Below are 24,585 nucleotides of genomic sequence, written 5' to 3'. Positions count from 1 at the left end.
TGTTCTACTTTGACAGATTTTCCTCCTTACCTCTATTCTCCATGCCTTGAGGGATGTCCAAAGTAAAAACCGGTTTTCAAATAATAGGAAAAAGCCTTAAAATGTTGTGAGTGCCGATGGATTATTCAATGGCTCAAATAGCTTTTAGAGGGTGCGCCCACGGGCGACTTTTTTGTCGCGAGCATGGGCTAGTATGAAAGTGCGCTCACGATGCGAGACAACTTTCATTTCTCATACAAATACGTAAGTCGCCGAGCAACTTTGTCGCCCGTGGGCGCGCACCCTTAATGCGTTCAAATACCTTACCTATAGCTAATTGTCATCCTTTTATTTAGAAATTAAATATTCATCTCTGTGGTATTCTCGTAAGTGTACTACAACTTTACTTTCAAATCAAAGTAATTTTTAAACTTTTAGTTTTCACTAGTATGGCACTGAAGCTTATTTTTTTTAGTATTTAAGATTATAATAGTGTTATGGTATCTGAACACCAAATGACATCAATCTGTCAGTTTGACATTTTGATTCTATCAACGTAAATTGTATTGTATGTGTATGCATGTGTATCAAATCAAATGTGTATTGTTGCAAGTAAGTTGCAAGGCGCGGTGTCGGCAGCTTCTAGATATAAATTGTAAATGATAATTCGCCGTTTATAGAAGCATAATGGCTTCTACCAGCTGTAATCATGTATACTATGAAGATATTCCGCCTGGTACTCTCAAAGAGGAAGATTTTATCTGCACTGAAAAAATTGTGCCAAGGAAAATAAAACCACAAAACATTGTTGTGCGACTCATGGATAGAGAAATTTACGGTTCCCGGCGACCGGGCGCTCATTTCCATGTTGTGCGTGAATACTATCAAAATGTTTTCCCAAATTTGACAATAGTCAATGTTGAAAAGCCACCGTGCTTCCTAAGAAAATTTAGTCCAGACGGGAAACATTTCATCGCATTTTCTGCTGATCAGATGTCTCTAGAAGTAAGTTGAAACTTACTTAATTACCTATTAATATACTGTCTTGGTTTGTTTTGATAAAAACATAAAATATTGCAGATATATGAGTATCGGGGAGCAGCTGCTGCCGGAGACTTGGTTGCTGGGTATCCTCTGGATTTGTTAAATGCTGATGCTGATGTCCATTACAGAATAAGGACACACATATTCTATAGGTTCTTTAAGGTAGGGATTGCTATAACCAAACACTTCATTTTATTTACAAAGACAAATTATTATTAATATTTGTACCTTCACAGCCCAAATTCACAGTGAATGTGTGTGTACAAAGAGTGCTACCAAACCACCCGCCAATGGAGCAACAACTGAACAGAGAGTGCAGCCTGTTCACAGAAGATGGCCGCTATGTGATCATTGGCTCAGCCGCACATATCCCTGATGACTTGAGACCTCACTTCTATCACATACATAGTAACAATGAAGCAGTAACACCAACTATAAGGTAATTAATAAATAATTGAAACTAAAATAAAACTTGAAGTACTAGTATTTAGAAAAAAATTAAGTATGCTAACTTTCAGAAAGTAACAACTGTATTATTTTATGTTTACAGGTCTGCTTTAGAGGACTACTCTCTTCATTTAGTAGATTTACACCATGGAAAGTTGTGTGACACAAAACACTTTAGAATAGACAAAATCTATTTATCACACAATCAAGGCATATACTTGTATAAAGAAGTTTTGGCAGTGTTGTCAGTACAGCACCAGACCATACACCTGTTCCAAATTGTAGATGGAATGCTGATAGAAATCAGGAAGATTGGCAGGTTTTGTTATGATGATGATCCATTCCTTGTGAACTCTGTGTTTGCACCACCAGCTAATGAGAGACCTTTCCATGAAGAGACGATAAATAGCCTAAAACACAGGCTTCTTGTATTTCTCTTTAAAAGAGCAAAGTCCATCAGTGATGAAACTAAAGACCCCCTGGAACTAAGAAAGTTTTATAAATACTTTGACATGTTTAAAAGCTTAAGGATGTGGAAGATGCAGCTATTGGATGAAGACCATTTATTTATTAAATATGCCAGCGAGGAGGTAGTCACACTGAGGGTGGCTGAACCAAATAGCCAATCATCCTTTTTTGTCATATACAATATCAGTCAAAGTAAAATACTGGAAGTGTTTGAAAACACATCAGAAGGGCTTTTGCAATTGTTTGAAAACTATTGTGACTGCTTTAGAAATGCCAGGCTGTGTGCAGATTCACAGTTCACTTGTTCTCCTTCCAACAACTTGTATGCCAGACTGACGCAGCAGAGGTTCAAGCAAACCATAGTGAGAGCCATCTACGGGGGGCGGACAGAAGCTACAAAAAGGATTCTAGCTCAACTGCCTATAAGTGCACAGTCTTATAGTGGATCTCCTTATCTGGATTTAGGATTATTCAGTTATGATGACAAATGGGTGTCTGTTATGGAAAGGCCTAAAGCTTATGGAGAATATCCCATCAGGTAACAATTAAATCATCTTAACTATAATATGTCTTCTCAAAAAAAAGTCCTTTACTAAACATGTTATTTTTATTTAATAGTCTGCCAAATTGGCAAACAATAAATTCATTAAATTATACCTATCATTTGTCTGGTTACAAGTACAGTCACTGGCATAAATATCAATATACTTTGAAAAAAAAAACTAGTATCTTTGTCAGTCAATGAAAAGTAAATTGTAGTAAGTATGTATGGAATGCATATATGTAGACTTACTGCGTTTTAACTTTGAGGAGCAGCGTGAGATACGAGATTTTTTCAAAGTAGTGACGATATGTGATGATTTCTATACCTTTTGTCACATTAACGTCTTGTTTGAAAAATGTCAAACGAAATAGTCAAATGATTAAAAGCGACAAGTAACAGAAATCATCACTTATTTATGCCGGTGACTGTACTACCTAGTTGATATCTAACCTGAAGTGGGAGGTTTTCATTTTTAGGGTTCAGGCAACTTGAGCCTTAAACACGTCAGTTACGTTTAATTATTTAGCAAGAACTACATTGACTTACTGATGTGTCATTTAAATTTCGTCACAGATTCTACGCCCGCGACTCCGGCCTGCTCAAGTTCAAGATCTACGCGGGCGTGCTCGGGCAGTCAGTGCCGGCCTCGGCGCGGCGACTCGTGGCCTTCACCTTCCACCCCACCGACCCGTTCGCGATATCCGTGCAGCGCACCAACGCCGAGTACATCGTCAACTTCCACATCAGGAACGCGGTGATCAGCTGACGGCCGATGTGTGCGCACAAGCTTGCGCGACTGGCCGGTTTCCGCTAGTTCACTCGTGGCTGCATTGACTTCTAAAAGATGGACACTTAACTATGTGGGCCAGTTCATTGATGCGCCAGAAATGTTTGTGGACATTTTTATTTGTGGTTGGTGGGCTGGCAAAGGCCTATCGTGATTTATAGTTCTTTGAGACAATGTGAGGATAGTCCATTTAAGGAGTATTTTCAAAAGGGCTTATTTTTGTATGATTTTCATAGAGAAATAGGAACTATTCAAAGGACACTAACTCATGTAGTTTTTACTACAATAGAATTTGTAGATAAAATAGCTTTAACATAGAAGTGATAAAGAAATAATCACAAAAATGTTGATGAAAATTGTTATATACTGGAAATATAATATTTAAGAATGAGTTATTTTATTTTATTCAATTTAGTTTATTATATTTTAAAATGTATAACTATAAATGCTAGATTATTCAGTACAGTTACGGTACAAATGGAACTGACCACATTTGGAATATTTGGATCACCCAAAGTACATACTAAAAACTTTTTCAAAGTGTTAAAACCTTCGATATTGTTAACCTTAGCCTCTTTTTATAATAATAATGTATGTCATGAAACTGAACTGTGACACATTGCGACATTGTCAGAAAACATATCGGCCTAGATATGTCAACAATCAAAACATTTTAAAAATGGGAACAAAACTCCGAAAATAATCAGTCCTCAAACACACCCCTTACGATGAGCAAACCGGTGCACTAGATATCAAGATGCAATACTATTCACCGTATAACGTTTGTCCGAATAACGAGGCCACCTTCCCTTACATACCAAGTAAGCACCTGTTATTAGAAACTGATAGTATGTAATAGTTTAAGAGCCCGTCACGATGGGTAAAAATTCAGTATCTGTCAAATTACCCCATTTACACACACTAACGCACGTCACACTCACCAAAATAACCTTCTTATATTTAGCAGTTTTCATTTCCAGGGTATGATGGCCTATAAGCAGATACAATTCAAAATTTGACACTGAAATTTGATCCTATTATATTTTATATGAAAATTGAACAAAACTGGAACTTTTGCAATTTCATATGATTTAGATTTCATCAAACTGGAAGTGTGATATTATAGCGAGGCCATTGAGCCTTAAGAGTCCATGCAGATAAGCATGGTCGCGCGATAAATGATAAAATATTAGGCCGTCCCTATCGCACTTACTAATAGTAGGTAAGTGCGATAGGGACGGCCAGATGTTTTGTCATTTATCGCGCGACCATTCTTGCCTGCCTGAACATATTAATAGTTTATCTTTAAACAAAAGTCCTACAAGTGGCGATAGACGCTACGGAGGCGCACTGTTATACCCATCCCATATACAAACCAAAGAATCCTATAGAGTAAAGATGATTTATATAGAATTTACAATCTTCATACTAGGAGTTGTACCTCAATTTCTAACTCCAACTATTAAATACTATCACAACTACACTGATGATGCATACAAATTTCGTTATTTTTTTTTCGAAATGTGTATTGACGTCATATCAAATTAAAATAAAGAAACATGTCATTTGTTCTTATAAAAAATAAAAACTAGCAAAAATATTTGGGAGAAATATGATGTTGGCCACTTCCAGGCTGCGAGACAGCACCATCTAGTTTTAAGCCTAAAAGGCCCATACATTTCAGGGGTACGCTTTTTTGTCTGTCCCGGTATTATAATTGTTGAACTTGGCTTGACACGCTACCGCGTGTCTATAGATAGTCCATGCTATAGAGTAAAGTTAGGAACATACTACGCGGACGTCCGTCGTAAAACGACCGCGACCGCGACCTATCAGTGTGCACGGAACAAAACATCCAGAGAGCCAGATTTCGATCGGACGTCCGTGCGCTCAAGGCCACGTCCGCGTCCGTCGACCGATAGTTTGCACGGTTATGTGTATTAAGTATTTCCGTTGTCCAGATTCCCGTCCGCGGTCGATTTACGACGGACGTCCGCGTAGTGTGTTCCTAGCTTAAACCGTGCAAACTATCGGTCGACGGACGTGGACGTGACCTTGAGCGCATCCTGGACGTCCGATCGAAATCTGGCTCGCTGGATGTTTTGGTGACCGTGCACACTGATCGGTCGCGGTCGCGGTCGATTTACGACGGACGTCCGCGTAGTATGTTCCTAGCTTACATTATCATGCGATTTCAGCGCCACCTGTTTTCCCTCGCTCGCAAATAGTAGGCGAGGGGGACGTTACTTCGGTGACGTTGCCCGATGGGAACCTACAGCTGTATTTCATTCCCGTCTCACGGAACACCTGCTTCTCTAACCAGTGGGGCGTAGTTCCAGCTTGGTTCATACGCACTATTCCTAATCTGTAAGTATTTGGAATTACATCTACACTAGCGATATCTAGTATTTGAAAAGAGTAGGCGCGAAAGATTTGAGTAGATTAATAAATCGCACTCCAGGGTGCCTTCTAATAAAGATGTGGACTTTCGTTTACGACGAGGCCAATGATACGGACGATACAGGACTATGCACGTCGCTACAGCCCGGCAAAAAAGAGTGCAAAATAATAGTGGCGCCACCGTCTATGTAAATCGTTTTGCATGTGGCAACTATTGAGTCACACACTTGTATGAGAAAAGTGTTGCTATGATGAAAAAAATTAATTCCATTTCTACTCTTTCTTGCAAAGCTGTAGTACCCTGATGAAATTTGTAGTATTTTAAACTTTTGTAAAGTTAGCCTAACCCTATAAGGTCACTCACTATATGTTAAGACTACTATTACAACCAATTAAAATGGTATAATAGTTTTCCAGCGCCTCAGCCGTTTTCTCCGAATTACCGGGACATTACACCAGCAAGCAACAGCTTCTTCCAGAATAATGCGCTAAACGAAGATTTATCAAAATATCAGCTGCACGTTAGTAGCTAATTTTATACTTACCTAATAAATAATTTTCTTCAAAGTCATTTGATATTCTATTATATTATTATGATATTAGAACTGACTCGCCATGTTTTCGTAACGTACAAGTATGTATTATTTTTTACAGTTCCACAATGATAAACCGACATCGTCAACAGACTTGCTCTACTTCAGCCAACCGCCACATCCCTTGCGGTACCCACGGCAATCTGCCGAGACCCAGGCAGACTCCGCCAGGTCTTGCGACACCTGCTGCCGAGCGTGCACCTGCAGGCCCGTCAATACTGAACCTGTACAGACTCCTAACAACGAAATGTCCATAGACCCCAAGGACACCATAGAAGTCACATGCTCGTGTCATAGAAAAGGAAAAGTTCGGTTCAGCTCCGACGGTGTAACACAGGATAAGTTCTGTGAAAATTGTATAAATACGCGCTGTACATCTGATAAGGCAATTTGAGTCGACGCGACGCGATTATGAGTCAAAATAATCTGCCGATGGGGCAATCACGGTGAGGTACAGTCACCTGTAGATAAAGTTGACCCCCCTGCAATGTAATGTCCATACAGGGGGTCAGTTTACTGCTTACCGTACAGTACGTGAAAGATATCCGATGATAACACTTCAAAAGGCAGATCATTTTGGCGCAGGTACTACCAGCTGCAAAAGTGGATGTAGAAATTATGAATGAATTCATTGATAAATTCGCCATGCGCTTTTGCAGTTGTTAGTACATAGGTATGGTAATTAATAGATAGGACATTAAAACGACAGAGGATGTTGAGTGAATTTATATTCTGTTATTATACATATACTTTATCCCTTAACATTACATGTATTTACAGTGAAAATAAAAGTACAGTAATAAAAACAACTTGAGATTTGTTTTCTCTATGTTCACATAGGTAATGAAACAATATACAACACGAACACCACGGCAGTCCTTAGGCTTACAACGAAATAACCCTTTAGACTAGTGCACTTGTACGAGAAATTATAATAATTACCGATAAAGGAAGACTCTAGCTAGCGGGAACATAGTTCACGTTTTCTTTCAAAATACATAGAATATACTTTGGTAGAAAAAAACTCTTCTGCCGACCGTTCCTCAATTTAAAAAGGCGTCATAAATAATAAATCGTAATAAACAATTTAACACTTAAAACTAGTATTGCATAATGAAAGTTTAAATAGAGCTGCAGTTTTTCATGCTTTCGGTTTGTTGAGAAAACATAAATAAATGCATCGCTTTCCAGGCATAAATGGTGCAACATAGACGTATGTTATATCAGTGCGGGTGCAGCTAAATGCGATATTGTGATGCAGTTGTGCGGCGAGTCACGCCCCAGAGTGGCTATGCAGTCAACATGTACTTTGAAAATAATTGCATTTTTATTTTAGGAACAGAATAGGTATTTTTATTAAAGAATATTAAGACGAATATAATAAAGTGGTGAAAAAAATAGCTCTGAACTGCCTAACTGTCTTATTAGGCCACCATTATGCGTCGTGGTAACTCAAAACGCTTGACAATCTAGTCATCGAGTGATCGAACCTTATGATGTCGCGACAGCCCAACTTACGCCGGCATTATTTTTCACCACGTTTTCGCCTTAGCATTTATTTGTCTGTTATAATTTAAACATTAAATAGACATGAACATACTGTGAGCTTTTAGAACGCAGCCGCGGAAACGAATCCAAAATGGAAATACATCGAATAAGTTCCAATCTAATCACATTCATACATATTATAATATGGCCACTGCAAACATTAAAACTGGCGTTCGGGAGGATTCGTTAGAAACATGCACCAGTTTAGACATTATTACATAAAACATATCACAAACTATCCATTTACATATAAACTGACAGCACTCTACATGAGATTCAAAATCGTGGACAATACACCGTTTTATTTATTTCATAATCAATATAACTCTATTACATTTATCTTATACATCGCAAAATCAACCTTTTGTGTACATATACTATCAATTTTATAATAGCACAACCTGAAAGTTGGCCGCTGCAACTTTTCGCTTTATGACTAAAGCATTATCTTAGCTACTAGACAGTGCAAACCAATGCATTACATTATAATTAATCACTAACGCACATTTTCTAAAATGCATATAGTTCTGCAGCGTTCGCAAGTGTGTTCTCACTCGAGACTGCACTTTACCAAATTAGCTAATCGTGTAAAATCATCAGAAAAACTAAACTAATGGATCTACACTCATCACTGGGTACATTCAATATTATAAGAATTAATCATTTTGTAGCTATTAAATGTTCCGAAAAATACATAAACTTCTGCATTTCTGCGCATATAGCAAGGTGTATAGTTGAAGTGCAGCAGTTTCTCGCTTTAACGTTATCAGTCGTCTTATCGGTTTACTGTGGAAATTATAATTATGATACAAACACTATTACAAACTTTATTTGACTAGACAGTAGCATAGTACCGACAAACAACCGAACGCGGTCCATATGGGTGGAATATTACCGTAATAATTCGTTACGCATTTAGGCCTCAAACAAGGATAAAAAACAATAGTACACATAATACTAAACTCGGTCAATTTTCCCTCTATAACACACCAATTTTACACGCTACTTAAACTAGATTAGAAATACTTCATGAGGAAGTGTCTTTAAACATAATATCAAAATAATTTAGTACTTAACTATAGGTTATATTTAAAATACAATTTGCAACTTCACAGCACTTTACCTAATCCTGTGTGAGAATGGATGTACAGTCTAAGTTATATCTTTACTAGCGCCCACGGCCCTCCACGCTGCTCACTGTGGACAAACAATTAACTGTCAGTATGTAGATATACTTCATGGAGGGTTTTTGAGTGAGGCGTAACATAATGAGTATTATCACATTCGATCGTGACACGAATTCAATCACTAAAGGCCAGTTGCACCAACCACATTCGACAGTCACATCATCGTCACGCAGCAGAGGTTAATGGAACTTCCCATACAATAAAATTTAACGAACGCTTTAACGGTGACAGACGGCTTGGTGCAACCGGCTCTAAATCAACCGTTCTGCGCTACTGACGTAGGGCAAAAAGATTCGTCTTCGTATCGTTACGGAAACGTACGAATATGTCACGCTATTTAAGTCAGTCTCAGTACAAGATGTACTGACATTGACGACTGAACTTGCATGACATATACGAACGTTTCCGGAAAAATACGAAGAAAACTCTTTTCGTACTACATCTGTATCTTCCTTGAACTCGGATGAGCTGGTTTCGTACAGCGGAACGAAGCTGTCCGTTTAGTGTATAAAGTACCGTATTTATTTATTTATTTTCCTCTCACTAGCTCGGAAACACGTGTTTTGTCCTTTAATACCAGCGGGTAAAAACGCATTTTATCCACTAGTGGATAAAGTAATTTGACCTTGAATATAGTAATTTTTTCTGCTTTAAAATTTATAAAAGTGAGTGAATCTAGTGATGACGATGTTTTACCACCTCTGGAAATACTGGAAGCAATGATAAACGCGTTTTTTGCGTTGTACTTTCCTCGCTATAATAACTATTAAACTTTATCGCACAATACAAAAAAGTACAAACGGGGGACTTAATGCCAGATGACATTCTCTACCGGTCAATCATGGGCTAAACCGAAAGATTAGGTCGGTGCAGGGTCCTAGTAGAGCTAGAGTACAATGGAAAAGATTTGAATACAAGTTATATAGGATATGAATACTGACCGGATGCGGGTGCGGGTGCGGGTGCGGGTGCGGCGCGGGGTCGGCGGGCTCGGCCTGGTCTCGTATGGCGGCGAGCGTGCGGCGCGTGTGCTGGAAGGCGGGGCGCTGCGCGGGGTCGGCGTGCCAGGCGGCGCGCATGACGTCGTAGGGCCCCGCCGGGCAGCCCTCCGGCGCCTCCATGCGGTACCCGCGCTCCACGTGCCGCACCACCTCCGCCAGCGGCTGCCACCACACAGATCAATACATACAAACGTCCTCAATACGGCATACGCCACGGATCAATACGACTAGAGCGCGGTGCGGTGAGCGTCTAATAAAGCCGGGTACTCACTAGCGAGCTGTAACTGTTACCGAACAGATACTGTAACGAGGTTCTAGTGTGTACGCATGTTACAGTTCGGGCTCGCGACGTCGCCGGATCCAGTACCCCGAGCGTACTCATTTAGCGAGCCGTAACTGTAACCGAACAGATACAGTAATGAGGTCTAGTGTGTACGCGTGTTACAGTTCAGGCTCGTGACGTCGCCGGATCCATTTCCTGGAGCGTACTCATTTGTGAGCAGTAACTGTAACCAAAAAGATACAGTAACCAGGTTCTAGTGTGTACGAGAAGGCAACATCACTGTAAAATTAATGACGAGCCGGATGTATCTGCATTTTTGGATTGTAACTCCACAATGTCGGACGAAGGTGTCTCTCGCTTGTGCAGCATATATGTATATTTATATTTATAGATGCATTACTTTATGATACCTATCGGCCACGAAGAAGGTGGATTCAGAGAATGTACCGGAAAAGAAGTGATCTACTGTAAATAATGAAAAATAAAAAAAATTGTAACCATTATAAAAAAAACCGGTCAAGTGCGAGTCGGACTCGCTCACCGAGGGTTCCGTACAAACTTTCAATAGTTGAATCATCAAAATGTTATTCATAGAACTCTACAGATTTGACTAAATCCCTCAAGACTCAATTTCCCACATAACAAGTAATATTTTAATATACAATTTTATTGTTAGACAACGTCCAAATAAAATCAAGACTATTCGACTTCAATAGTTTACGACTTACGACATGTCGCAAGGACGCTCCTGAACCGACCTCATTATATCAGGAAAAACGCGATGTAGGAAATGAGCGTTCAACGTACAGCGACATCTATCGGCCATTTTCTATCATTTATATTAATTAATTAAAAAAAAAAATCTTTCAACTTGTAGAGGTTCACAATGTTTATAACTACTCCAAATTTCATATCGATAGCATAGGTAGTTCTCGAGATATTTAACAATGTGACAGACGGACAGACAGACGGACAGAGTCGCACCATAAGGGTTCCTGTTGTACCTTTTTGGTACGGAACCCTAAAAATCACTCGAACGAGTGCAACCGATTTCGAATATTTAATAAATTTAGGAGTCTACAGGACACTATTCTCCATTTCTCCCTGTAGGAGTCTATCAATAGAAGCTATAAAATTTCTCCTCTGACCATTCACTCATGATGAAAAGTTTGACGTTCGCAGCGGATTGTTACCTCTCTTCTCGACGTCCACGAGCGCACTGCGAGCGCCCTTTGATTCGCGGCAAAAACCGACAATTATCGGCTCGCTGTGAGCCGCTCGTGTTGCGTTCGTTGCAGGCTCGTGAACCACGTACACACTGTTTTTGGTTACAGTAACGGTTACGGTTACATGCAATGTTACAGGTTCTGAAATGAGTACGTTGTAAACATTGGTTCGCTGCGAGCAGCAACGCGCACCGCTCGCAGGAGGTTCGCGAACCATGTACACACTATGGTTTTGGTTACAATAACGGTTACCTGTAACGTTACAGGTTCGGAAATGAGTACGTTGTAAACATCGGCTCGCTGCGAGCAGCAACGTGTACCGCTCACAGGAGGTTTGCGAACCACGTACACACTATGTTTTTTGGTAACAGGTCATGCAACGGTTACAGTTACAGCTCGCTAGTGAGTATCCGGCTTAATCGAGATCGTTTATATGGTTCGTCGAGCGCGATGTGATGTTCGCCGTATGATGTGCTCCTCCCTTCTCCGATATAGTGAATTTCTTGTTCGGTCACGGTCGCCAAATTTATCCACGATGAAAAGAAAAATGTTGTGTTTTAAACTTGTTGATATTTAATTTATAGTATGTGAAGTCATTTTCATACTAGTAGATATATATGTTGGAGGCTTGAATAAAGCCTCAATAAAGAAATATACCAAAAATATTTTAAAGGATGCAGTGCAGTTGACTGCGATACTTTCCAATTCAAATCTGACTGACTGTTCCTCTCAGGATCCAACTCAACACGGCTGTCTTAATGACAGTGGTCATCTTAACCAGCCAGGAACTAATCCATTTAACAGCTGTTCGGGTCATATAAATAACAGACACTGTATCGCAGTCAAACACACTCAAGCATAGACTATTTCCATAGACTATATCTTGACATTCCAACATCCGCAGCCGTCATGCTGCGACACGGCCATTCCGACCTTCCACACGTCCGCGTGTGGAGAATACGATCAGGACCGCACAAGTAAACACTTTAGGTACAGGAGTACACATCCACTCGGTTATCCTGACCATAATCATACGTGCAAAAGCCAAAACAAGTTCGCAATAACCATTTTTAAATGACTAATGAAAATGAAACAATGCCCTAATTGCGTAACCCGCAATCTGCATCATTGGCCAAAACGACCAATGAAAAACACACGGCACACAGCCCACATTGCGTAACCCGCAATGCGCTTCATTGGCTAACCACCAACGGGAAACTCACGGCACACAGCCCACATTGCGTAACCCGCAATGCGCTTCATTGGCTAACCACCAACGGGAAACTCACGGCACACAGCCCACATTGCGTAACCCGCAATGCGCTTCATTGGCTAACCACCAACGGGAAACTCACGGCACACAGCCCACATTGCGTAACCCGCAATGCGCTTCATTGGCTAACCACCAACGGGAAACTCACGAAGACATCCCACAATAACATCCCACTTCTGATGTTGGAGGCTTGAATAAAGCCTCAATAAAGAAATATACCAAAAATATTTTAAAGAATGCAGTGCAGTTGACTGCGATACTTTCCAATTCAAATCTGACTGACTGTTCCTCTCAGGATCCAACTCAACACGGCTGTCTTAATGACAGTGGTCATCTTAACCAGCCAGGAACTAATCCATTTAACAGCTGTTCGGGTCATATAAATAACAGACACTGTATCGCAGTCAAACACACTCAAGCATAGACTATTTCCATAGACTATATCTTGACATTCCAACATCCGCAGCCGTCATGCTGCGACACGGCCATTCCGACCTTCCACACGTCCGCGTGTGGAGAATACGATCAGGACCGCACAAGTAAACACTTTAGGTACAGGAGTACACATCCACTCGGTTATCCTGACCATAATCATACGTGCAAAAGCCAAAACAAGTTCGCAATAACCATTTTTAAATGACTAATGAAAATGAAACAATGCCCTAATTGCGTAACCCGCAATCTGCATCATTGGCCAAAACGACCAATGAAAAACACACGGCACACAGCCCACATTGCGTAACCCGCAATGCGTTTCATTGGCTAACCACCAACGGGAAACTCACGGCACACAGCCCACATTGCGTAACCCGCAATGCGCTTCATTGGCTAACCGCCAACGGGAAACTCACGGCACACAGCCCACATTGCGTAACCCGCAATGCGCTTCATTGGCTAACCACCAACGGGAAACTCACGGCACACAGCCCACATTGCGTAACCCGCAATGCGCTTCATTGGCTAACCACCAACGGGAAACTCACGAAGACATCCCACAATAACATCCCACTTCTGATGTTGGAGGCTTGAATAAAGCCTCAATAAAGAAATATACCAAAAATATTTTAAAGAATGCAGTGCAGTTGACTGCGATACTTTCCAATTCAAATCTGACTGACTGTTCCTCTCAGGATCCAACTCAACACGGCTGTCTTAATGACAGTGGTCATCTTAACCAGCCAGGAACTACCCATTTAACAGCTGTTCGGGTCATATAAATAACAGACACTGTATCGCAGTCAAACACACTCAAGCATAGACTATTTCCATAGACTATATCTTGACATTCCAACATCCGCAGCCGTCATGCTGCGACATATAAAAGAACAAACTGACTGACTGAAATATCATCGCACAACCGAAACCGCTGAACCTAGAGATTCCAAATTTGGCACGTAGGTTCCTTATAAGGTGTAGAGAAACACTAAGAAAAGATTTTTCAAAATTCACATCCTAAGAGGGTGAAATGGGAGTTCAATATTTGAATAAGATTACTTTTAGGCCGCGGGCGCAGCCGCGGCAATAAGTTAATACTAAATATGTGAGGTCACTCTACTCGTTCGTGTTCATCCATTCCATTTTACATAGACAAAAAGCTTTCTAAAACACGATAAAATGATATACTTACAATTCTAGGATATGGCACCCTTCCAAATGAATAGATCTCCCAAAGCAGAATGCCGAAACTCCACATGTCAGACTTATTTGAAAATTTCTGAAACAACCAATCACAAGATTAGTTAGACCATGTCAATGTGCCATTTATCACCACTTATCTAATGTAATTTCTTCAAACAAACCTCCATATTCAGCAGTCTTCAGGCGCTCAAACATCTGTGTTTGTACATAAAGATTAATGACACTCATGAGCTCATGACTAACAAGGCGGCAGCTATAGTTCTCGGTATGAGAAATCTTGTCGGAAGATTGTGCCTCTTTCGCACCCGATTTTAAAACTAGGCGTGAGCTTCACGGCCTCTCGCGATGGTAACGTTCCGGCTATTATAGCAGTTCGAGGAATGAGCACAGTATAACCTACGTTGTACTTGAGCGCCTCGGGCGCGGTCCACTTGATGGGCAGCTTGGCCTGCAGACGCAGCTGGTCGGCGGGGTCGTCGGGCGCGTGGTCGGTGCGCGCGAGCCCGAAGTCCGCCACCTTGGCCGCGCCCTCCGCGCTGATCAGCACGTTGCGCGCCGCCAGGTCGCGGTGCACCACGCGCTGCCGCTCCAGGTACTCCATGCCGCAGCACGTGTCGCTGTAACACAATAGTTATTTGTTTTACAAGGGGGCAAAGTTGTTGTTTAACCGCACGGGCCAATATTGATACCCGAGCAAGCGAAAGATTCCAATATTGAACCGCGAGCGTAGCGAGTGGTTCAAGAAGTGGAATCTTGATCGTTGCGAGGGTTTCAAGGCACGAAGGTTAAACAAACTTTATCACCGAGTGAAACACAAAATTTTTCACCACACCAACACGAACAAAATACTGACTATAAAACATCAAACTAAATCAAATCCATCAATCTATTCAATATTTATGATTCAAAATCATCATTTGTAGGTAAATTCTACCAGCCAGCTAAAGACATCAAGTTAAAATTTGTATGAAATTACTTTGCACTCTTGTGGATAAAATGCAAGTTTGCTATCTGTTTTCGAATAGCAAAGTAAGCCTTTATCAGTTGGTGTGGTGAAAAAACCTTTGTTATATATCCATGGTTAAAACTATCACAACTTTTAAGGCAGATAACGATACTGCCCCCACATTCACAGGGTAGATTCCGGGGCTCGGATACCGGTTAAATTTTCAAACCGTTATCATGTACTTGCGGACAAACCTTTAAATTTCGTTTTCACTCGTAAAACCGCTATTTTTAAACCGGTTTTTATGAGAACTCTTTCATAAAGGTTTCGTTCGATTAACCGGTTTCGAACAAAATTAACCGGTTTATTCCGCAGCATGATAGGTAATACTGTTCTAACCAAACAAAAAACTGGCTTATTTCGGTTACAATAAAGTTCTCATAACGTTCGCGTTCTTTAAAAAGTTCGGAGTAAAATCGAAATAAACCGGTTTTAACCAGTAAAAAATAAACCGGTTCCCAGCCTTGGTAGATTCCATTTTGATTTCAGTACAAGGACGGCAACATCCTATCGATATTAGTGAGTAGCAAATCGATATGAATATGTAGGTACTGGAGTTTGGATGACAATGTTCTTTCCTCAAGCAGCGACTGAGTTTATTTTAAGGACACGTGCGGCAGAATTCATCATAAATTTCACCCGCGCGCGTGCGGTGCACGGAGTATCTAGACCTTGTGTACTCACTAGACGAAGTATTCGCGATCTTGTCTAAGCGGTAGGTTGCTTGTGAGATAAACCAGACGCCCGCGCCCTTGGGCGGGCTTGGATGTATGTACTCACTAGGCGAAGTTGATCTGGTCCCGCTGCGTGACGTAGTGGCGGCCGCGGCTGCGCAGGTAGTCGAGCAGCGAGCCCTGCGCGCAGTGCTCCGTCACCAGGCACGTGCCCGCCGAGCTGAACACCAGCCCCAGTAGCCGCACCAGGTTCTCGTGCTTCAGGGACCTGAGCCGACAATGAAATTAGAATGGCCTTATCGAACAAATCTCCTCCAAACATGAGCTTCTCGAGATAAAGTCTTTGTAAAGACAAAATTAATAAGGAAATACTTGACAAGATAGTTTCGCGGTTCTTGAGGATCTTGACGGCGACCTTGAGGGTCAGGTCTTCTTGCCAACCTTCTACCTTATCACACGCGTGCCTAGAGTATGTAACTAGTACTCACGCCATGACGGAGGCCTCAGCGCGGAACTTGCTGGCGGCCTCGCGATCCTTGAGGATCTTGACGGCGACCTTGAGGTTCCCGTTGAGGATGCCGAGCATCACGTCTCCGAACTCGCCCTTGCCGATGTTCTCGCGGATCTCCAGGTCGCGCTCGTTGATTATCCAGCCTGTATGTTTTAAGAGAGGTTAAACAAACTTAGTTCGAAGACTTCGAAGTACAATCACAATCAGTAGCAGAGATAATGAACAATTTTCCGCCTCGCAAACAGATGTCTACGACCGATAGTCCACTATCATATGTTTATCATAGAAATATGATCATAGGCAACATGCCATCCTTTTTCTCCACGTTGGAGAAAAAGGGAAGCATACACACCTATGATAATATCTCTATGATTAAAATATGATAGTGGACTATCGATATCGGCCTACGCAAAGGAGTTAGTATCTGCAGGAGAGTTGGAGTTGGTTATCTAAGGAGAATTGATGTGTGGGGGCGCAGTGAAAACATTACCGTACTGGTATGATACTGAATTGTTATTTTGTCTTGTCAGATCTTGACAGGACGTCGAATTAGATGTTCAAAATTATAAGGGGAATATATTCCCTGTGCCTTATAAAGGAATTTTTCAGAAACTGAATAATATGCGACTGTTTGTTTCTTATTAAATAAAGTATATATATATATATACTATACTTACGTGCGTCAAGGAACTTGGCAGCGTCGACGGTGTCCTGCGGAGGTGGTGGTGGTGGCGGCTGCTGCTGCGCGTACGTGGGCGCGAAGTGCGCCGGCGCCGGCACCGGCGGCGTCGGCGGGTATGGCGGAGGTTGCTGCAGAAACAATGTTACATTAATACTCCTACTTATTCTTGTGTTGTCCTTCGCATGAAAGTTAGTGCTACACTATCAGGAATAGTACATTACATCAGAGGCCGGGAAAATGAGGATTTCCGGCCAAGTGGGTATATACGGCCGAGCGAGCGTGCGAGCGAGGACGGATAGGGATACGAGGCCGGGAATCCGTTTTCACGCCGAGGCATGTATACTTGTATAATGCTTTTCTCAAACATACAATGAAATAAAAAAAAGTGCTCTAAAGGACAATATTTTATAAAAAAAAGTTACTTTGCAGGCCTAGGCCTAAAAAATAATATGAAATCCCTTTACAGTCCTCTCGAGTTGTTGCGCCTAAAAAGCGATACTTCCCAGCCCATTTTAATGAACGTAAAGACAATATTTCATTGCATGTTTGAGAAAAAGCTTTTTATTGACTGGGAGGTGCAGTGGGACACCCTCAACATATTTTAGAAGGATCTCAACAGACTGACGATTTCATCCTAAATGCCATTTATTGCAGCAATTCGGCAATCCGCATACATATGTAAATATACAATCATGAACGCAGTTACAAGTAAATCCACGCGATTTCACACTGTTGCACATTCAAATTAAAGTTGAAGTTCCAATCACTCTGTGGCGTTCTGTATAAGCAACCCTTAATGAGTATATTTTTATAATTATTATTTTAAGTAACTAACAAAAGTCCAATGTCTACGAACCAATAGTTCGTATAGTGAAAAAATTGCATTTGGGAGCAGGGGGAGCAGTCAAAGATGGCGAGTTTCGATAATTGAAATATCTTATCATTTCGGTCTCTGAGTGGAGTTCCGTTTCGAGATCTTTTAGATGTACTATCAGCTGCAAAAGTGCGTGGAGAAATTATGAATGAATTCATTGGTAAATTCGCCATGCACTCTCTGCCGAATGGCACAAACGCTCACGAAACGAAACGCTCGTAGATATCTATCTCTATCGCTCTTGCGTATCGGCGCGACAGAGCCAGACTATCTCGCAGAAATGCCATTTGGATACGGCACCAGTTCATTTGCCAGTAAATTTGTACGCGACTGGCATGCCAATTATGCGAGCTACAGGGCTGTGTATCGCAGGCCTTATTCCGAGTAAATAATGTTGAATATTTTGCTATTTTATATAACAGGTCTTGGTCTCGTTAAAGGCATTCTTTCCCCTCCCTCGATTCTGATACAGAGGACAATCACATTCACTTGAATGGCCGCGACTTTTAGATAACCACTAGATCGAATAAAACTTATAAATTATTTCGTGTATTTTGTAGCTTAAAATGTTTATTATTACAGAATTTACAGACACACACACATTCCCATTTACAATTTTAGTATGGATCTTATGTTCGTTTCTATCGCCGATCGCTCATCGCTTACTAGTTTTGGTGGGAGCAGTACCTTGAAAGCTTAGTATAGACTTTAGACAGGGTAGTTCACCTGTGGATGCGGCGGGTAGGGAGGCTGTAGCGGGTTGCTGGCGCCGTTGGGCGCCGCCTTGGGCAGGCACCGCACTAACTTCGTGCACAGCCCGTCGGCGTCCTTTAGGTAGTGCTGTCGACAATATTACAATATTACTATTGTCATCGATACCGTGAAAAGAGGCGTGTTTGTAGTAGAACATAATAACACAAGGGGAATTAATTTAAATGCACTCTAGAGTAAATAATGAACATAATGATGCTTACCTTTTACACGTTAATAAAAAAAGGCATTGTTTTATTTAAGATGGGCATTATTATTTTAATAATGCGGATCAGAAAAAAGTGTCATTTGGAAAATGTAGTAGGTCAAAAGAGATAGAACCAGGGGCGGCTCACTCCGCGTTTCTTTCGTACATTTCACGCTGCGCAATAGAACTCAATGTCGCATGCAGTCCGTTGACAGATCGTTGAGAGTGCGCCTTCTGTACTTGTACTTTTATGTATTCTGTGATAGAACTGCAGTAGTGTGTTGATACTCACGTGTATTAAGTCAGTCATGTTGTCGAAGAACTCTTCATCGTCGATGGTGAGCCTTTGCGTTTGACTGTCCGGCACCGTCGCCCATTTTACACTGTGGAAAATAACACAACGTTCAATATGACAACACAGACGCATCAAAACGGATTAGTATTTAGTACACGGGGAACACGCCTGTTTGGTGAGGTCGCCAGCAGCGCCTCCGCGCGATGCCGAGAAATGGCGCCGTGTGTCCGCTGTATGTACTAGTACTGTGTGTATGTGTGTGTGTGTGTGTGTGTGTGTGTGTGTGTGTGTGTGTGTGTGTGTGTGGTCGCCGGGGAAGTTGATGCTCTCGCGCACGAGGATCACGCCATCTGGCGAGCTCGACAGCAGCGCCTCCGCGCGCTCTCGAGAGATGGCGTCGAGTGTCAGCTGTATATACTAGTACTGTGTGTATGTGTGTGTGTGTGTGTGTGTGTGGTCGCCGGGGAAGTTGATGCTCTCGCGCACGAAGATCACGCCATCTGGCGAGCTCGACAGCAGCGCCTCTGCGCGCTCTCGAGAGATGGCGCCGTGTGTCAGCTGTATATACTAGTACTGTGTGTATGTATGTGTGTTTGGACACTGACCGGTAGTGCTCGACGCGGCCGCGGAAGCGTACGCAGAGCGTGTGGTCGCCGGGGAAGTTGGTGCTCTCTCGCACGAGGAACACGCCATCTGGCGAGCTCGACAGCAGCGCCTCCGCGCGCTCCCGAGAGATGGCGCCGTGGTGCCAGCTGTCAACAAACATTATAAATGAATGTCAGAATTTTAGACCACCTTAACTAGGTACTACAAAAGTCACATTAGTACTCTCATACTCAATATTGCATGGAAGAGTAATCGCTATTTTAGTCGCTGAGTAAAAAACAGATTTTTTGTTACAGAACAAACGTATGGATTGTTTTCCATAAAATCAGATATATTATACATATCACCATATATCATATAACCATATACCCAGGTTGCTGTGTCCTTCAATCAGGAATAAATAATAAACTTATATGTATTTAAAAATATAAACAAAGTCAGATCATTACCTAACTTATGTACCCTGACCGCATTCTCCACTCAATAATAATACGAAATAAACATTTATGTACGGTAGAAAATTTAAACGATCGATTGTTAACGATGTCTGATTGTCTGCAGTCGCACATTACTAGATTTTGTTTCGTCCCATTACCGTTTTTTATCGCAACGATAATGATCCTTTTTTAAATAGGAAAAGATCAACGATTTCATCGTTTTCGAAGCGTATCGAGGCGTTAAAACGGTGAAGTAACGAACACGTAAGCTATTAGGTTTATGTGTGAATATTTACTGTAGTTGGTCGTACGCGACCGGCGGTATGAAGAGGAACACTTGGTGAGGTCGGTGGAAGCACGGGCTTATGTCGCTCGTCATTCTTCACGACTGCCCGGTGTGAATGGGTATCATTTAGATTACCGATAGCGCTGTCATACATAAGTGCCAGAACGCCGTTGGAGTGCCAATTACATAGATAAGGACACGTCAACGAGATTATATTTTGTTAAGGATTATCAATTTCGTTAGCTTGCAACACTAGCAATATTAAATGTTTTTTTTTATTACTATGAGATACTACAAAATTAAAAAGGTTTGTTCCGTGGATAAGATGAAGGAAAAGAGCCGGTTACAAAAATAAAGTTTTTTCTTAAGTGAGACTAGAATACTGCTTGTAGATCGTTAGATTGCAGATATTGGTAGGTATGGAGTTAAACTATTTTCTAAAAATAAATATAATATTAATATAACATATAATAAAACATAAATAAATATAGGACGTGATCTACGACCTCAGACTTAGGTTGCTAAATAATTTGTATTAACAAAATTTAGTAAAAAGTCAAATATAGGTTAAACTTTGTATGTCATATATAAGTTATCATGAAAGACAAATTAATTAACTACATACGCATGCGCTTCCATAAGGAGTTGTACTTATCGGTCCCCACACATGGACATTTATCGCGGTCAAGTCAACTAAACCTATTGACCTAACTGTACAGACTGATAACTCAACCAACCGTATTAGTAAACAAAATATATCTTGAAGCGTGTCTCACATGAAGATCTAGACAAAACATCTACCTAAAATTTAAACCAAAGTGTTATAAATATAAAGTACACGATACTAATATTATAATATGGAGCTTCAGGATAATCAAATCTGTAAAGAAAACGAGGCCGGATAAAAAAGTATTTAACTGTAATAAATGACCTTTGGGACTGGATTTTCTGCCTATTTGATTATTGAAACTGATAAGAGGGCTAAACTTTACAAATCAACAAATTTTTCTCCATTAAGGCACGGTCAGTATACCATTCAACTGTGAAATTATACATTATTTAAATTGTGGATAAGCTACCTACCGTAAGAAGGTGGTGCGTGGTATAGTACGAAGATCAACAGACACTTGTTCTAGCGGCCGGTCATCAAAAAACTTCACTAGGCGGTAAACCAACGGTGGACGTATACTGATGTCGGCAATCTCTCCAGGACTTTCGTGGATTGCTGCAGTTTTATCATTTGATTTACGAATGCTGAGATTTTGAAGGGAGCTGAACGCCTGAAAAGATTTCAGGTTATTTCTGTCTGTAGCCACTTCATTGGCAGTTGAAGCTTTTTTATTTGGTTTTAGTGGACTCGGGAAAGAATGAAATAATGTACGAGACGACTCAGCATGGTGAGAAGTTATTCTAGGATTATGTTCACGGATTGCAGTCCATATCTTTTCATTAGATTTTCTTGTCGTCAGATTTTGAAGAGATGACGAGCGCATGGATATAGTAAATGCAGGTTTTAGCTGTTTTGGGGGTATCACTGGTGCATGGTTATTGGTATCTGAAGCCACTGGTCTAGATATGGTGACTGCATTCAGACCTTTTTTACTTGGCTTACGGCTTAGATTTTGAACAGTATTAACTCTAGCACAAGTAGATTTAGTGTGCGAAGGTTTTGGGGGTAATGTCGGCGGACGGTCAATGGTGTCTGAAGTCAGTATATGACTATCACTGATTGTCGACGGTGATTTTTTCCTCGATTTAGAGTTAAGTCTAGCACGAATTGAATTAGTGTGCGCAGATTTTGGAGGCAGTGTCGTAGCATGGTGAATTTTGTCTGAAGTCGGTCTAGGACTCGTTTCACGGATTTCAGTTGAAGTTTTTGCATTTGTTCTCCGAACCAGACGAGAACAAGACACACGAGGTGAATTAGTGGCAACATCACGCTTTGACGGAGATGACAAGGTTGCAGATTTTATGGGAATAGTCGGTTTCAAAGCACCTTTCGCTGACATAGGTAGTTTTATGGAAGGGTGTCTCACGGGTACACTGGATTTTAGGGCAGGTTGCTTCACGGGTAAAATTGTTTTTGAAGGCAATGGTTTAGGTATTTGTTTGATAGGTACAGACGATTTTGATGCAGATGGCTTCACGGTGACAGTAGATGTCATGGTTGGTCGTTTAACAGATACTAGTGGCTTTAAAGCCGAACATTTGGAGGACACAGGAGGCTTTAGGGGACTTGGCCCGACAAGAGATTTTGGGGGTGCAATGGACACTTACGCCGGTGCTGATTTCGAAATCTTGCTTTCTTGTGTCATCGGCAAGTTTGCAAGCCCAAGTGATTCTAGTGGAACGTAGATGTATTCGCAGCTTTCCAGGGAGTCGATAGAGTCTGCCGCATAAAAAGACAAATCACCCAGGGATGCTACGTCTTGAAGATCACACTCTTTGACGGGTTCATTTTTCTTTGCGTCTTCTTCTAAACAAGGATCAGTGAGGAAGCGTAATGTCGTGTCGAGACTTTGAATCAGTATTTCAACTTGTTCGCGGACACTGTAATGACACTCAGTTTGCGATTGTGTATTGATAAGCTCTTCTTTAAAATCCAAAATGATATTCAGCAATTTTGCTGTCACATTCGGAACGGATTTACTTATTGATGGTGACATTTTTGCTGGAATTTTGTATGTACGACAAGTGTTCCCGATTAAAGTTATTACTTCACTAAACGATTGACATATATTATGTTTTATATATAAAATGCGATGATTTTCCTTTTGATTGGAACCGTTTTAGATTTTCGTCATTGTGGTGTGAATTGCTTTAGGTTTCCTGGTTCGACTTAGCAATGAAAACCACAAACATTTAACACATAATATTTAATGTTGGGCGTATTTACAGTGTTGCTGCAGTAATGTCTACATAGACATGTCAAACCGAGAAGTACATATTGATGTCACAAAAAAAAGACGTCCTTAATAAACCTTAGGTAGCCTTTAGGTAGCTTTAACTAAAACTTAAGCAGAATCTACAGAGTGGGGCCTGTAACAAAGGCGAAGAATTGAACTGTAGGCTATTCTCCTTATACTGATCAACATTTGTTCAGTTACTTTTAAAAATTATGAAGTCTTTAAATTTTTAATTTTTCATACAAAATAAATATTAGCTTCAATGTACGCCATTATTGTTGTCATTGACGTTGTCTGTCACACTTTAGACTTAACAGAATTCGCAATACATTACGTCTTAGAAAAAACTTTCAAGGGTGATAAAAATCAAAATACAAGTTATTTTTAAAAGTCGCCGAACAAATGTTGATCAGTATAAGGAGAATAGCCTAGAGTTCAATTCTTCGCCTTTGTTACAGGCCCCACTCTGTATTATTCATTCATAGTAATTATCGCGAGTCGATATTATTACATAATCCTTTCCTGGTGCTTTGATGACCATATAAGGATTATTGGGTATGCGAGAAATTTACTTATTGCGCATATGTAATTGACATTTTTGTTATTTAACTTTTAATCCTGATGCATGTCATTTGTTTTACAAGGGGGCAAAGTTCTTGTTTAACCGTATGTGCCAATATTGATACCCGAGCAAGCGACAGACTCCAATATTGAACCGCGAGCGTAGCGAGTGGTTCGAGAAGTGAAATTTTGGGCGTTGTGAGGGTTTCAAGGCACGAAGGTATACAATGGTATTCTAAGGTTAGCTGGAAGAGATCCCTTAAAGGGATATAAGCTCGCTTTTGTACATAACCATTATAATAATTATTCACTGTACTTGTAATTTGTTCTGTGCAATAAAGTGCTTTCTACTACTACTACTACTTTTATAC

General features: G+C 40.9%; 3 protein-coding genes across 10 annotated transcripts in view; 2 read left to right on the top strand and 1 right to left on the bottom strand.

Moving 5' to 3' along the window:
- Window positions 1-562: 562 nt before the first annotated feature.
- Window positions 563-3,669, top strand: LOC125234278 (DET1 homolog). Its single transcript, XM_048140501.1, has 5 exons — window positions 563-984; window positions 1,060-1,185; window positions 1,260-1,462; window positions 1,574-2,476; window positions 3,056-3,669. The coding sequence occupies exons 1-5, from the start codon at window positions 667-669 to the stop codon at window positions 3,246-3,248; spliced, it is 1,743 nt and encodes a 580-aa protein (XP_047996458.1). The 5' UTR covers window positions 563-666; the 3' UTR covers window positions 3,249-3,669.
- Window positions 3,670-3,818: 149 nt separating this feature from the next.
- Window positions 3,819-7,068, top strand: LOC125234279. Its single transcript, XM_048140502.1, has 4 exons — window positions 3,819-4,090; window positions 5,468-5,636; window positions 6,079-6,190; window positions 6,324-7,068. Exons 1-4 carry the CDS (start codon window positions 4,027-4,029, stop codon window positions 6,654-6,656), a joined length of 678 nt encoding a protein of 225 aa, XP_047996459.1. The 5' UTR covers window positions 3,819-4,026; the 3' UTR covers window positions 6,657-7,068.
- Window positions 6,974-24,585, bottom strand: part of LOC125234276 (tyrosine-protein kinase CSK) — a 67,926-nt gene continuing 50,314 nt past the window's right edge. For 7 of the 8 annotated variants that reach the window (XM_048140493.1, XM_048140496.1, XM_048140498.1 and 4 more), the window contains 10 exons: window positions 20,024-20,170; window positions 19,416-19,506; window positions 18,892-19,005; window positions 17,287-17,419; window positions 16,587-16,752; window positions 16,205-16,366; window positions 14,819-15,035; window positions 14,408-14,494; window positions 9,939-10,160; window positions 6,974-9,007 (listed from right to left, as the gene is read on the bottom strand). In XM_048140493.1, coding sequence (XP_047996450.1) covers window positions 9,005-9,007; window positions 9,939-10,160; window positions 14,408-14,494; window positions 14,819-15,035; window positions 16,205-16,366; window positions 16,587-16,752; window positions 17,287-17,419; window positions 18,892-19,005; window positions 19,416-19,506; window positions 20,024-20,170 — 1,342 coding nt within the window. In that variant the 3' untranslated portion in view covers window positions 6,974-9,004. Of the gene's footprint in view, window positions 9,008-9,938; window positions 10,161-14,407; window positions 14,495-14,818; window positions 15,036-16,204; window positions 16,367-16,586; window positions 16,753-17,286; window positions 17,420-18,891; window positions 19,006-19,415; window positions 19,507-20,023; window positions 20,171-20,757; window positions 20,856-24,585 lie in introns of those variants that run through there. The other variant, XM_048140500.1, reaches the window with a different exon arrangement.

This window comes from Leguminivora glycinivorella, chromosome 15 (assembly GCF_023078275.1).
Source record: "Leguminivora glycinivorella isolate SPB_JAAS2020 chromosome 15, LegGlyc_1.1, whole genome shotgun sequence".
In the NCBI taxonomy this organism is placed as follows: Eukaryota; Metazoa; Arthropoda; class Insecta; order Lepidoptera; family Tortricidae; genus Leguminivora; species Leguminivora glycinivorella.
This window is presented reverse-complemented; position numbering and strand designations above follow the sequence as displayed.